General features: G+C 37.1%; 1 protein-coding gene across 1 annotated transcript in view; it reads left to right on the forward strand.

Annotated features, from left to right (window-relative positions):
• LOC140740481 (dynein axonemal heavy chain 5-like) overlaps nucleotides 1-15,879 on the forward strand; it is a 189,958-nt gene that overhangs the window by 142,668 nt on the left and 31,411 nt on the right. Inside the window, exons 59-68 of the mRNA XM_073069662.1 lie at nucleotides 1,264-1,440; nucleotides 2,461-2,661; nucleotides 3,370-3,549; nucleotides 4,609-4,746; nucleotides 6,407-6,542; nucleotides 8,155-8,471; nucleotides 9,144-9,299; nucleotides 9,658-9,840; nucleotides 13,843-14,086; nucleotides 15,749-15,863. Of these exons, the coding sequence (XP_072925763.1) occupies nucleotides 1,264-1,440; nucleotides 2,461-2,661; nucleotides 3,370-3,549; nucleotides 4,609-4,746; nucleotides 6,407-6,542; nucleotides 8,155-8,471; nucleotides 9,144-9,299; nucleotides 9,658-9,840; nucleotides 13,843-14,086; nucleotides 15,749-15,863 (1,847 nt within the window). The remainder of the gene's footprint in view (nucleotides 1-1,263; nucleotides 1,441-2,460; nucleotides 2,662-3,369; nucleotides 3,550-4,608; nucleotides 4,747-6,406; nucleotides 6,543-8,154; nucleotides 8,472-9,143; nucleotides 9,300-9,657; nucleotides 9,841-13,842; nucleotides 14,087-15,748; nucleotides 15,864-15,879) is intronic.

The raw sequence follows: 15,879 nt of genomic DNA on the forward strand, positions 1-15,879 counted from the left end.
GTACAGCTCATGTTCTTGATATTAATTGCTTATTTATTATTATTGTTTTTTTCTCTATGTATTTGCACAGTTTGTTGTCTTTTGCACATTAGTCCTTTACTCATTTTTGTTGTGTGTGTTTTTTCATTGATTCTTTTATGTTTCTTTGTATTTGCTATGAATGCTTACAAGAAAATGAATCTCAGGGTAGTATATGGTGACGTATATGTACTTTGAGAAAAGTTTTACTGTGAACTGTGTTACTGTGATCAGTCACATGAAAGGCATAAATACTTAGTCAGAATCAGAATCAAATTTCTTATCGCTGTCTGTTTGACATGAAATTTGTTGTTTTGCAGCTGCAGAACAGTGCAAATTCACTAATTACAAAATAAATAAATAGTGCAAAATTGTGATTAATGAGAAAGTGTTTATGGACCATTCAGAAATCTGATGACGGAAAGGAAGAAGTTGTTCCTGAATTGTTGAGTGTGGATCTTCAGACTCCTGTACTACTGTTCTGGAAGTAATAATGAGAATAGGGCATGTCCTGGATCAGCAAGAGTCCTTAATGATGTATGCTGCCTTCTTGAGGCATTGCCTCTTGAAAATGTTTTTGATGATGAGGCGGGTTGTACCCTCGATGGAGCTGGCTGAATCCATAATCCTCTGCAAGAGGTTTTTTGAAAATTTTTAAGAGAAATCTAATAATTATTCAAATATATTTTAATACATCAAAATTAATTTAGAATTATATTCATTGAAAATCATACTATAAATGCAAAAGGATTTGTAGATCATATGCTAGCCCTTCGAGGCACAACTTTCTTCAAATCCTTATGATAGTTAATGAGAAGTGTGTCAAGATCCCCTGCAATGCATCATTGTGCCTCTGCTGGGCTTAGTGATGAGTGCAGCAGTGATGCAAATTATCAAGGACCTGATCTCCAGTGAAGTTCACACTCTCCCCCCCCCCACCCTGAAATTTCAAGCGTGATGAGCCATGGATGGCTGAATTCTGGCAGAACCCAGTGTAAGCACTCACCATCAGTGACTGATTTGTCCCAACAGTTTTCATCTGTCGCTAACAGGAACGTAAACAAGTCCTTCAACATGTGTTCAGCTACAAAATGCCAGTACAACTTAATTACAAATGTGCAAGAAAATATTTATGCCTATTTGGGAAGAAGCAGGCGAATGTACATTGGTGGATTGGAAAATTGGAAGGAAATCTAAGATCAGATTCTTTATGTTAAATGATTACTCTTTGTCCTTGTTTTGTAGGTTCTCAAAGTGGTAACTGTGAAGGCTCAGGCCGCAGAGAGAGTGAAAATGGAAGTACAAAAGGTCAAAGACAGAGCCCAGGTGATTGTGGACGGCATATCTGCAGACAAGGCAATGGCTGAACAAAAGCTCGAAGCTGCTAGACCTGCATTGGAGGAAGCCAAGGCTGCCCTGCAGGTGAATGGGCAAGATCTGTGACAAGATAGTATGCAGTTCAAATGAATACTTGCAGTCCATTGGTTTCAAATGTGAACATGTAGTTTTGGTCTTTCTGTCTACAAATACATTTTTAAAATGTATTGTGGTTACTGTGAAACCTATGCAAACATGCAGTATCTCTTTGAATGGACCTTTATCTTCAAAGATAATAAACAGTCAACTTGGTCGACTGTTAATAAACACTCAAATCCACTCTGTGTTTTAGAAATGCTTTGCCAGAATGAGACATTTTAATATTTGATCTGCATCCAAATATGTGAGTGTTTAATATAAAGTGTTTAGACACTTTAGAAAAGCCATTTTATATTGGGAATATGGGGCCAGTTTTTAAAAAATACAAGACGCGATAAAAAAGATACTTTCTGTTTTGTTGCAAAATATTTAGGTAATATGCATATTAGGAATAAGAGACATGGACCAAGTCACCACTCTGCCTCTATGTTACAGAGAAAACAACTCTTCCCTATAGTTTCTACTCCCCAGTTCAGACCACATCCTGGTAAAGCTCTTCTGCACCTTCTCTACACCCTTCCTACCTTAATGTAACAATTTCATCCAGACATTTTGATTTCAATTTACTCAGTAATTCTTTTCTCAATTTTATTTTCTTACAACTATTTGTTAAAACAAAAAGTATCCAGTTTTTATTAACTAACTATTTAATAGTTTCTTACAACTATTTTTACTGCCACAAGACAGTATAGAATGTCACACCCATGCAATGAATTAATAAATGATAATTGTACATGATTGAAACTTTTACAGGAGAAAATGAGACAGAATGTCCATTTTTAGCCTCTAAGCGCCCAGAGCTAAGTCACAGTGACAAACACTCAAAATTTGCTCACATACCTGTTCTTATAGACGGTATATGTAAATGCTCTAGAGAGAGAGCAATGAAATAGGTAGAGTGGGAATCTTATTTTTATTTATTGATGGTAGCTAAACAATTAATCTGTTCCCTCTTAAATACGACAGACAATTAAACCAGCTGACATAGCCTTAGTGCGAACACTTGGGCGGCCCCCTCATTTGATCATGAGGATAATGGACTGTGTCCTGCTGCTGTTGCAAAGGAAGTTGAACCCAGTAAAACTTGATGTGGAGAGGAACTGCATTATTCCATCGTGGCAGGAATCATTGAAGCTTATGGCTGGAAATCCTCTACAAGCATTGCAGGTAAATGTAGAGGAGCAGGGGCAGTTTAGCCGTCAATATAGATATATTGTGTAATGCTGGCACTTGTTGTCAACAAGTGACCATGGTTCCTGTTAAAATTAGATGACTTCACTCAAAAATCAAGAACTTGAGTCTAGTCAAACAAAGTATTTTTGTTTGTAAATTACTTGTGAGCTTGTTTCTCTTAAAAATACAATTTAGGGTTTTCATGGGCTTATTAGACAGGAAGACAAAAGAAACCTTTTGTTCATATATAAGAGCATTTTAAAGAATTAGTTCATTCTTCCACCTTTTCACTCCACACCCCGCCCCCGCCAACTTCCAATCACTTTCATTAAGTTTGGGTAGGTTGCCAAGCAACTAAACAGAAATGGTTAGAATTGGGAAGATGAAATCAGCCTATCTCTCCTCAGCCAGAAATTAGCCCAGAGATTGCTCTTTGATTCTTTGAGTTAAAGTTATTTGATTTAAATATTTTATTGTTTACACAATGATAATGTAAAAATGTAATTATATTCAGTGGCATATGATTCTTAAGTGTCATATTTGTTTAAGTTAACATTATTGATGACCTCACTGAAAGTCGGTAACAAAAGTATGACAGGACATGCATTTGGTCAGAGGAATATATGGGCTCCTAAGGACATTTTCCATAATAGAACATTTCTGTATTATTCTGTATTCAAAATGATTCTTTTGTTTTCATAGCAATTTCCTAAAGATACCATCAATGAGGAGACAGTTGAACTGCTCTGTCCCTACTTTCAAATGCCAGATTATAACATTGACGTGGCTAGACGAGTCTGTGGTAATGTTGCTGGTCTTTGCTCCTGGACCCAAGCCATGGCTTACTTCCATGGGATAAATAAAGAAGTCTTGCCACTTAAGGTTTGTGACACGTTATTGTAGCAGTAGAGTAGAATAAAACATTCACTACAATTGCCAGTTAATCAGTAAACTAAGGAGGAATAATTTATTTTAGCAGTGTGTCTGACACCATCCATCATTAATTGGACTGAACATTGAGTGATTGGTTTTAATATTCTCATGTTTCAAGTTGCTAAAAGCACAACAAGGAAGACTAGTTATCATAGACTAGATTAAACAGAGCAAGCAAATAAATCAGAATCAGGTTTAATGTCACCGGCATTTGTCGTGAAATGTGTTGACGTCGTGGCTCTAGTACAATGCAATACGTAATAAAGGAAAAAAACTTAAGTAGAAGATTATGAAATAAACACTGCAAGAATTGAAATGGAAGTATAAATTGAGGTCACTTTATTAGAAAATCATGTATAGCTAAAGAAATAAAGAGGACAGAAACACTGGCTTAAAAGAAATAGGAAAAAGTTAATTTTAAATTCCCATTCTATTTCAATTACATCTTAAATCCCGAGTCATCAACATTCTGTGCTTGTGACTGTTAATTTTCAGTAGCAGTGAAACTGTTTGCAGAAATTAATGGATATCACATTACCGGAAGTATACTGAGGCTGAATAGGCAAGATACGGAATGGTGGGTTTTGTCCATGCTTATCTCACAATTACAACCATTTCCCACCATTTCCCTAAGATGCAAAATTTGCCAAACTTGACACATCTTGAGCAATAACATCTGTAAAATTTCAAACCAAGCATTTCCTGGTTGATGGAATGTTTTGGTTTATGTTCACATCATAGTGAGTGTTTTCAGCATATGATTATTTCCCTGATTCTGTTATGGATTTATTGAGTATGCCCACAAGAAAATGAATCCCAGGATTGTACACAGGGACGTACACAGTATGTACTTTGATAATAAATTTGCTTTCAACTTTGAACTTCCAACAGAACTTTTGACTATGATTTCTAGTACTTAATTCTAATTTGTATTAGAAATTTAAATGTTAAATATTGCACTGTAAGTTTTAGTTGACATTTATAACACTTTTATTCACTATTTTCAAGGCAAACCTTACTGTACAGGAAAGTCGCTTGGCCATTGCCCTGGAGGATCTGGAGAAGGCTCAGTGTGAGCTTGATGCCAAGCAGGCTGAGCTTGATACAGTGCAGATGGAATATGAACAAGCAATGAGAGAGAAACAGGTAAAGAGGCGAATAGTGATTATTGGACTGAGTTAGTGAATCTCAGGGTTGTATATGGTGACATATACAGTCAGTATGTACTTTGATTATAAATTTTGAACTTTGAGCTTTATTCTGTGCTGATTCTAGTTTTGGGAATGTGGGTAAGAAATAAGCACTTTGTTGCTAATTTTCATCTCCTTACAACATCTCAAAGCACTACAGGGCTAAGTGCTGTCACTGTTCCAATACGGTAGCAGTTAACATGTATACAGCAGAGATCCACAGTGAGCATGGTCGTTTTTAGTCATGTTGGTTTATGGACAAATGTTTAATTATAAACAGACCTTGCTATAACTTTAGGATTAAACTTGTCCTAGACACCATATCACTGGTCAGATAGGCTGTGTATATAGTTATACAACTAGGGCAAAAATTGCTTTGCTACATCTTTTAATATATTTTACAAACAGGGTTTTGTGTAGATTTTGGATCAATAACTATTCACTGTAACTACCAAAACCAACAATCATCAAATCTTTCAAAATGTATTTTGCCTGCTAGATATAGCTCATGATAGGATACCACACAGAGATTAAAGCAACTTCATTTCTTATAAATGTTAACTCTGCTTCTGTCCCTATAGATGCTGTATGAGTATCTGAAGCATTTTGTGTTTGTTTCCAGTTGCACGCATTTACAGAATTTAGCTTTCTCCATTGCAGTCATATTCTGCTGCACAAAAAATTATTTTAACAATAACTACTCTTATAAGGTCAATATTCTGCATTAGAACAAGAAAAGGTCAAGTATTTTTCTTTGCTAGGAAACTTAACCCTGCTTATTCTCACTTAGTGAACTTTAATGCACTGACATGACTGTACAGTGCATCAGAATGATAAACTAGGTATGTATTTATAAACATAAATCTTTTGTCTCTTAGAACGTAAGAAATAGAAACTGGAGTACGCCATTTGGCCCCATTCAGTAATATCATGGCAGATCCAAATCTGGCCTCAACCCCTCCTTCCTGCAATTACTCCATACCTCATTGAGTCCCTGGGGTTCAAATGTCAATCAATTTCCATTTTCTGGGCTGGAGAATTCTGAGAGTCACAACCCTGTGGGAGACAAAATTCATTCTCATTTACACTTAATTCTGAATCCATGCCCATTCTGGATAACACAAGCACAGAAAACATCCTCACAGCATCCATCCTGTCAGTCTCCCTTATCTAACCTCCTCCCAACTCCACAATCCTTCCCTAATTGAGCCTGAATATCTATGCGAAGCACTTAACCTTTTAATTTGCTCATGTACTCCTCACTACCGTGCCACATAATTCGATTGGGTCAGTAGAATATCTTTTGCTTAATTTCTGCTGGGAAGACATTACACTGACTACTGGGGAAGTTGCCCCTATAATACAGTAATTTATTCTTTGAAAATGTCTGTTACACCAGGTTTCTGCTCATGTATAAGAAATTTTAGACTGGGGGAGGTGTTATTAATGTGAAGCTTTACCTAATGAACTGAATTTTCTAATGTTCCCTTGTCTTCACACTTCATTATTTATGTGGATGGTATTCATCTGGAATGTGTGAACAAATTAACTTAACACAGATAGGAGATTTAATGGTCATTTTAAGTTGTGAATCAATTTCATAATTTGATTCTCAGACATTACTGGAAGATGCAGAACGCTGCCGGCAGAAGATGCAAATGGCTTCAAGTCTGATTGATGGATTGTCAAATGAGAAAGAGCGCTGGACTGAGCAAGGCAAAGAATTTGCTGCTGAGGAGAAAAGACTTGTGGGTAAGCAGTAGCAAAGGAATTGCCTCATGTTTTCTACTTTAGCATTTCAAGCTGCTTAATTTATGAAAAATCTGACACATAATCAAAGTATCAATGAACAAAATATATCAAAATTCAAAAGCAACTTCCATGTGACAACTTGAGTTTGTCCAAGATCACACTGCCAGGGATTGGTACCAGATTCTGTTCACCCTTCACTTCTTTTCTCATAGGCACATCCGATGAAGTGCCTTTGTTTGAAAATTCTTAGGACACACAAGAGACTGCAGATGCTTACATCTGGAACAAATAACAACTTTTGGGGAATGCAATACATCAGAGAGCATTCAAGGTAGCAAAAGGATAGTTAACATTTTGGGTTTATACCTCGCATCTAGTGCAGTGTTTTGACCCAAAACATGAATTATCCTGTCGCCTCCCAAGATACCGTCTGGCCTGTTGAGTTCCTCGGTCTGTTTTTTGTTTAAATTTCTCATCCTTGTTTTGGAATCTTCCTGTGGTTTTACCAAACAGTACTTCAGTAGCAGCCTCGAACACTCCAAGCTCCCAATTTATTCTTCTTCTCTTCAGTTGTCACGACCCATGGTCTGGCATTAAGCTGCTTTTTAAGTAATAAGGTTATGATGGTCTTGTTCTACTATCGATAATGTGGTTTGGTTTCAAAATACTTTTGATGTCACTCATCCATATTATCTTGGGATATCATACTAAAGGGAAAGTGCAATGTAAATGTAAGTTATTGTTTTGGCAATGAGAAGGTAAAATAATCTAATTAACAGTAAATTCTAGTGAGAGTACTCCATACGTATATACATTAAATCTGCAAAATGGATAAATCTTAAAAAACATTTTGTTTCTTAGGGCCTGCCATCACAAAATCTAATGAGGTCTAAGGTGATGGCTGGCTAATAGTCCTCACACTATTTATTTTTCTTTTATAGCAGAAACATGACCCAAAATAGGTAGATTATGGGTCTTGGTCATGGGAATGAGGGGAGTGTGAAACAAATATTAGGAGCAGGATGTCCAAGGTGAGGAGCAGGGCTGTCAGTCAATGCTGGAGCGTTAATCTGGGTGTTGGTGGTTAAGTAAGAACATCAGGGTAATGAGGTGGGGCTCAAGGTCCTGATGGATTTGGGGACAAACAGTTTGGGCTTAATATCAACTTGGGAGATGAGAAAACGATGATATGTTTCCATGTCAGGATGGTGAGTGACTTGGAGGGGGATTTCCAAGTGGTGGTGTTCCCAGGTGTCTGCTGTTCTTGTCCTTCTAGATGGTAGTGGCTGTGGGTCTGGAACAAGCTGCTTTAGGTACTTTGTTGTGTTGTTGCAGTGCATCTTGTAGATAGTACACAGTGCTGTAACTCATGAGACAGTCCTCTCTTCCTTATTAGGTGTTTTTTTTTACTGACATTGTATTGCATTGCCCACATAAACATTATGGTGTACTATTTCTACCCTCTAACCAAGAATTTAGAGAAAAATGATCTATATATTTTGTTCTTATTATTGCAGAGACAAAACTAAGCAGCCTAGTCTGTGATGGAATTGAGCTTCCTTGACTCAATGTTTCTCATTCTATGATTTTCCTGCTCTTATATTTGTTACAGGTAATGTTCTGCTGGCTACAGCTTTTCTGTCCTATTCTGGTCCTTTCAACCAGGAATTCAGGAACCAATTGTTGAACAAATGGCAGCAAGAAATAATATCACGTAACATTCCGTTCACCTCAAATCTAAATGTCTCGGAGATGCTAATTGATGGGCCTACAATTGGAGAGTGGAATTTACAAGGCCTTCCTAATGATGACCTCTCAATACAAAATGGAATCATTGTTGCAAAGGCAGCTCGCTACCCTCTGTTGATTGATCCTCAGGCTCAGGGGAAGTCCTGGATAAAGAACAAAGAAGCCAAAAATGAACTTCAGGTAATGGGCATGCATGATGGTAATAAAATATAATTCCGCAATATGAGGGTCATGTTGTGATGTTAAACCATGTAGGCATTGATGTTTTTAATCTTAATTATGATGAACAGTTAAAATAACCAGTTTAGCAGGCTGTAAAGCTGCAGCAATACTGACTAAGTCAATGGGTTATGAATCTATGTGTGTGTATTTATATATATATATATTCATAATCTGTATACAGAGTCACAGCTGTCTAAGACCTGTTTTCGCCTTGCTTGTATTTTGTAGATTGATGATGAGGATGTACTTGAGGGGGAGAGGAAAAAGAAATGTAGTAATCTAAGTAATCTCTTTGTGATCTAAGTAGTGACCATGGTGGATTATCATAGGACAGTGTTGAAATATGAACAGAATTCTATAAAACTGCAGCAATGATGAATAAAGAGAGAAAAACAGACAAAATGCAGAAAATCTCATTTATTCCATCAAAATCTCTTAAGGGATGGGTAGAAAAGAGAAAAACGACTCACAGGTCTGAGTATAGAAGGCAACTAATAATAGTAAAGGTCTTAACATTTTTTATTCAATTTATCTTGTGTAAATGTTTATGTTTCTGGAATATAAAAACTACAAATGGATAAAAAGTCATGCATAATAGAATGCAATACAAGCTTTCTTCCTCCGGTACAGGTAACATCACTGAATCATAAATATTTTAGAAATCATTTGGAGGATTGTCTTTCACTTGGAAGACCATTATTAATTGAAGATGTTGGAGAAGAACTGGACCCAGCTCTAGACAATGTTCTGGAAAAAAACTTCATCAAAACTGGCTCTACACATAAGGTAATCAATAATTATTTAAATTAGTGTTTCTTGTGTAGACAGATAATCCAAATTAAATCAAAATTCAAAGTAAATTTATTGTCAAAGTTTGTATACCATATACAACCTTGAGGTTCATCTTCTTGCAGACAACAAAACAAAAAAACACAATAGAATGCACAGGAAACCACATGCAACTAATACAGAGAATATCAGCTGCAGAGATAGATAATCCAAATTAAATCTGATGTTTATGTTAGCTTTATAGTTTTTTAATATATGCTATCTATTTGGAAAAAGAATTCTAATATTTATTCTTGTGATATTGGCATCATCAACCAAAATTTGTTTCTCAAATTTCTTGATACCTTTTCTGTAGGTAAAAATAGGAGACAAGGAAATAGAGGTCATTAATGGTTTCAAACTATACCTCACCTCAAAATTGGCAAATCCTGCTTATACTCCTGAAGTAAGTGCCTGCACTTCAGTTATTGACTTCACTGTCACCATTAAAGGTCTGGAAGAACAACTTTTGGGACGAACCATTCTCACTGAGAAGCAGGTAATGAAATTCCTTCAGTTAATAATTTACAGTAAATGTGCATATAATCAAGAGTGTTTACAAAATGATCAGACATTATTTTCATAAATCAAAGATTTACAATATCTCATTAAGTGTAGACACAAGAATGCAAGAAAGTAAGAGTCATTGGCTACCTGGTCCCTCAAGCCTGCCCTTCCTTTTAATATGATCATGGCTCATCTGCCTCAAGCTTCAATTTCTCTTCTACATCCTTAATTCCTCAATCTTTCAAAAACTTACTGTATGTACCTTTTCTATAAATGCCTACAATAATCTAGCCTACAAAATGCTCTTGGGATAGATGATTCCAAAGATTTGCCACCCTCTGCTGGATGAAGTTTCTGTGCATCTTACTTTAAACAACTGATCTTTTTTCTTATAATTGCATTCCCTTGTTCAAGACTTACCCACTATATCACTATACCTACAAAACTTCTCAATGCTTACCTTGTTATGTCCACAATCTCATGTTTCAATAAGATCATTCCTCATTTTTTCTAAACTCCAAAAAAACAAAAGATATGTTTAGTCATTCATCACAGGACAGCCCTGTTATTCTAGGAGTTTGCTCAGTGAATCTCATCTGGACTGTCTCCAATGCTGGTACATTATTTCTTAACTGAAGGGACCAAATGTCTACAAGTCCTCCAGGTCTCCTCTCTAAAAGCCTGTATAATTGTAACTATTTATTTTTGACTTCAGCCACACCCCTCCCAACAATAAAAGTCAATATGCCATTTACCTGCTTCATTACTTGCTGCACCTGCAAGATCTGCAAGATTTTTTTTTGTGATTCATGCACAAAAACAATTTACTCCATTTTTTTGTAATCATTCTTCATTTAGAAAATAGTCTGCCTTGAGGTTCCTTTTACCAAGGTGTGTGACCTCACATTTTCCTACAACTTTAATTTATCAAGTTCTTTTCCCATTTACACTAACTACATATCTTCATCACAACATGCCCTACTGCCTATCAGCAGATCTGGATACCTAATACTTCGTTCCCTTCTCAAAGTCATTACTATAGATAGTAAATCATTCAGTGTCAATAACTGTTAAGGCAGTTTACTAGTTATGTCTTTTCAGGGTGAAAAGGATATAATTATTCTGATTTTCTTTTCATAATCGAATTCACCCTGAAATTTGAGGAGAAGCTGAAGTCAGATGTATCAGTATTACAGTGGAGTAAAGGGAATTACAAAGGCATGAGAGAAGAGCTGGCTAGAATTAAATGGAAAAGAACACTGGCAGGGATGACGGCAGAGCAGCAATGGCTGGAATTTCTGGAAGCAATTCGAAGGCACAGGATGTATACATCTGAAAGAGGAAGAAGTATTCTCATGGAATGATGACACAACCATGGCTAACAAGAGAAGTCAAAGCTAATATAAAAGCCAAAGAGAGGGTATATAATTGAGCAAAAATTAGTGGGAAGTTAGAGGATTTGGAAGCTTTTAAAAACCAACAAAAGTCTCAGAATAGCCTCACAGCCTCAGAATAGAGGGACATCCTTTTAGAATGGAGATGAGGAGGAATTTCTTTAGCCAGAGAGTGGTGAATCTGTGGAATTCTTTGCCACAGGCAGCTGTGCAGGCCAAGTCTTTATGTATATTTTAGGCAGAGGTCAATAGGTTTTTGATTGGTCTGGGCATGAAGGGATATGTGGTGAAAGCAGGATATTAAGGCCGAAAGGAAAATTGGATCAGCCATGGTGAAATGGCGGAGCAGACTCAATGGGACAAATGGCCTAATTCTGCTACTATACCTTATTGTCTTATGGTCTTCTAAAATTATATTAACTTAGTTTGATTGCATGAAGATCCTCTAAATAATTTGCTGTTTCTTCCTTGATTACAGACTCCAAAATCTTCGGATAACAGATGTTAAGCTAACTGAGAAATAGTTTCCCACTTTTTGTCTCACTCCCTTCTTGAGCAAAGGAGTCACACTTGTAGTTTTCCAATCCACTCATACCCTCCTGGAATTCAGTGCACTTTAGAAAAACTTCAACAAGTACCTCTAACATCTTTGGAGCAACTTACTTTAAAATCCTTAGATCCAATCCATTGATTGTTCTGTAACATATTGCTTTGCAAGGCTATCTCTGATGCAGCATGCACATTTCTCTTTCCTGCCAGTTTGATTATTCGAATCAAAAACTAAAAGCATTCATGATTAGTGCAGTTTACTTCTTTTATTTCCATCATACTTTTCTCATTTTATGTTTTGTCCTACCATGGCATAACACTCTGGGAGCCTATAGACTACTCCAGACTATGTCTTCTTTTCACTGTTAATTCTTATTTCTATCCAAAATGAAACTATAATATAATTCACCTCTGTACTGATATCTTCCTGGATCAACATTGCTTTCCACCTTCTTTTCCTTTTTGCCTTCTTGTTTACCACAACAAATAATTTGGAATATTGAATTCCTAGTCCTGATCACCCTGCAATCACATTCCTATAATAACTATTAAATCAAACATGTTTATTTTAATTTACAATGTGTCCATTTTCCCCTTGCACCACTTTTCAATTTTGCCCAAACCTGCTCATAACCCCTCAATATAATCTCTTTCCTAGTCCCACCTACACTGTTAGTGTCTTACACTTCCATTCTAAGTTCTTCACCAACACAGAAGAAATGTCTTTGGGACTCTTTGTCTTTGCTGCAGAAAGCAGTGCCTGTTCTGTAACTATGTTACACCCTTTGGCTGCTACATTTCTCTTTTCTCCCCGCACCTAAATGGCTTCCACTGCCATGTGCTATAGTCAGTTTGTACACCCTGGCTAAAGTCCCTACTCTAGTCCAAACATGGAGCAAGTACCTCATACCATTAGTATAGAGTAAAGGAATATGCTGCTCCAGATTTGCATTCGGGACCACTATATCTGCCTCTTAAATAGTCACGCCATCCTGCCCCTGACCCCTGATCAATTTTGAGGTAAGTAATTCAATATGGCTCCTGGAATATAGTGTCCTGGTAACTCTTCCCCTTCTCTGATAAGGCACAGTGTCTGGAGCTGGGATTCCAGCTCAGTGAACTTGAGCTGATGTTGCTCGAGCAACTAAGACTTGCTGCAGAGATTGTCCCCTTGTACACAATGGGGTTCTCCTTTGCTTGTATGTTGCACCCACAACATTTAACCAGCACTGCTTTTTCTATTCTTTTAAATAAAAGGATTGGATTTTTAAAAAAAATTGTGTTCCTTAACACTACTAATGTCCCTAAAATTAAATCTCTTGACCAATCTGAAGGGACTTGGAAAATACCTACCAATCACCTGTACTGTGCTGTACTGTACTGTGACATCACACTCAGGCACAGACAGCCAGGAGTCACAAGAGACTACAGTTGCAGGAATCTGGAGCAATAAACAATCTGCTGGAACCTCCTGATTTCTTCCAGCAGACTGTTTCTTCTTTTACACTCACTCAGCCTCTCGACCTCCCATTCTTTTATAAAGTCTTGACTTCTCGGTCGTACGCTCCTTCACACTCACTTATCCTCTCAGTTTCCCACTCTCTCCTACTCTCCATAACTATACAATACATTCAGAGATTACGAGTAAATGTTTCATTTTCTCCGTGGTTCCTTTGTTAGATTATCATGGAGAGGAAGACTACCCTTGTACAAATGAAGTTTTCTTGTTCTGTGGGTCACAGAATATTTGAAAACAAATGGGAAATCACATTCTACCTAAGTATATGCTACTTTGAAATTATATGTATTTAAATGCGTTAGTATCAAGGCAAATCTGCTTGTCTCACGATAAATTCAAGAACAGGTACTGGCCCTCAACCATCAGGCCCTTGAATAAAAGGGGATAACTACACTCACATGCCCCATCATTGAAATGCTCCTACACAATAATCCATGTAAAATTCTCAACTAAATGTGATATTTCTTTTAATACAGAAGTGGAGCATATTCTGTGATTGTAAACAATTCAATCTACGATTCTTTTTCTCAAGGAACTGGAGAGAGAGAGAACAAACCTGATGGAGGATGTGACTGCAAATAAAAGGAAGATGAAGGAGTTGGAAGATAACCTCCTTTATCGCTTAACAACCACCCAGGGCTCCTTGGTGGATGATGAAAGCTTGATCACTGTGCTCCGAAACACCAAACAGACAGCTGAAGAGGTGACAGAGAAGCTGAAGACAGCAGCGGAGACAGAAATGCAGATAAACAGTGCCAGAGAGGAGTACAGACCAGGTGGGTCAACATGTTCCGTGGAGTCTAATGCACCACTGTATAAGTATCGGTATTGTTTTAATGGGCCTGGCTAGCCTCCAACCTGATGGCATGAATACTGATTTCTCCTTCCAATAAAAAAATCCTTCCCTTTCCCATCTTCTATTCCCCACTCTGGCCCCTTACCTCACCTGCCTATCACCTCCCCCTGGGTCCTCTCCTCCTTCCCTTTCTCCTGTGGTCCATTTCCCTATCAGATCTTTTTCTCTTCAGCCCATTCTCTTTCCTACCCACCTGGCTTCACCTATTACCTTCTAGCTATTCTCCTTCATCTCCCCCCTCCTCTTTATTCTGTTGTCTTCCCTCTTCCTTCCCAGTCATGAAGAAGGGTCTTGGCCAGAAATGTTGACTGTTTGTTCATTTCCATAAATGCTACCTGACCTGGTGAATTCCACTGGCATTTTGTGCATGTGGCTTTTTTCTTCCAGCATCTACAGAATTTCTTGTATTTATGATTAACTATTATGTTTAGATGTTTGTGCTTTTCTTTGTCACATTTTCATGGACTTGGAGCTTTGCACATAGGCTTTCTAAACTAGTTTGTTTGAACTTGAGGGTGCTCATCACTGCTTGTTTGTAATGAAAAATCACTAACAAAAAAATCGAGATTGCTGGAACACTGAACAAGTCAAGCAGCATCAGTGAGGAATCAAAAAGAGTCGGTGGTTTGTGTGGAACATTCTTCAGCAGAATAGGAAATGTGAGAAGACAAGTGTGTTTCGCCTTACCCTCTTTTCTTTCCACCTCCCCCATCTGTAAATTAAAACAAATGTTTTCTCATCTTTACAGATTTGGTGGAAGTCCATGACCCAAAATGTCAACTCTGATTCTTTCCCCACAGATTCTGCTTGACCTACTGAACATTTCCAGTATTCTGTTTTTGTTTCAGATTTCCAGTTTCTGCAGTTTGTTTTTGCTCTAAATAAATTACCAATCTCTCAATGTATCTGCTATTGATTAATGTATCCATTTAATATAAGGAAGGAACATGCATTTCTGGAAACATTAACACATAAGGCCAAGAGAAGGAAAGCTCCCAGCCTGATTAAATTAAACGTCAATGACCATTCAACTGTGCAGTTTCCTAACATGATGTTGTAAAATTAGAAGAACTACAGCATAATAAAATTGACTTAATGATGATGTTGGAATGGGAAGTCCCAACCCAGTCTTTGAATATATATTGAATTCAAAGTAGGGCAGATATTCCAACCTATCGAATATTGAAAATCCCAGAAGAGTGGATGGAGAATAGAAGAGGAATTTATTTAACCAGAGGGTGGTGAATCTGTGGAATTCATTACCACAATAGCTGTGGGGGCTAAATTGGGTGTATTTTAAATGGAGGTTGAAAAATTCTTTATTAGTAAGGTTAAGTGGAAAATGCAGTTGAGAGATATATTAAATCAGTTGAGATTGAATGGCAGAGCAGACTCAATAGGCTGAATGGTCTTTTTTACAAAATATTTCTGACAACATTGTTCTTTCCATTTTAAGGAAATAAATAATGGGCATTATTAGTGGGCAGATGTAATAAGCATTTAGATCTGAATTAAATTTTGCATTGCTGTAAGTTGCCATTGTAGAGAGTGAATTATGAAATATTGCTTTATTTTCGTATAGTTGCTACAAGAGGCAGTATTCTTTATTTCCTTATTGTTGAGATGAGCATGGTGAATGTGATGTATCAAACTTCTCTGAGGCAATTCCTTGGGATCTTCGACCTATCATTAGTCAGGTTGGTACAGCCGTCT

The sequence above is a fragment of the Hemitrygon akajei genome, chromosome 17 (assembly GCF_048418815.1).
Source record: "Hemitrygon akajei chromosome 17, sHemAka1.3, whole genome shotgun sequence".
NCBI classification, from domain to species: Eukaryota; Metazoa; Chordata; class Chondrichthyes; order Myliobatiformes; family Dasyatidae; genus Hemitrygon; species Hemitrygon akajei.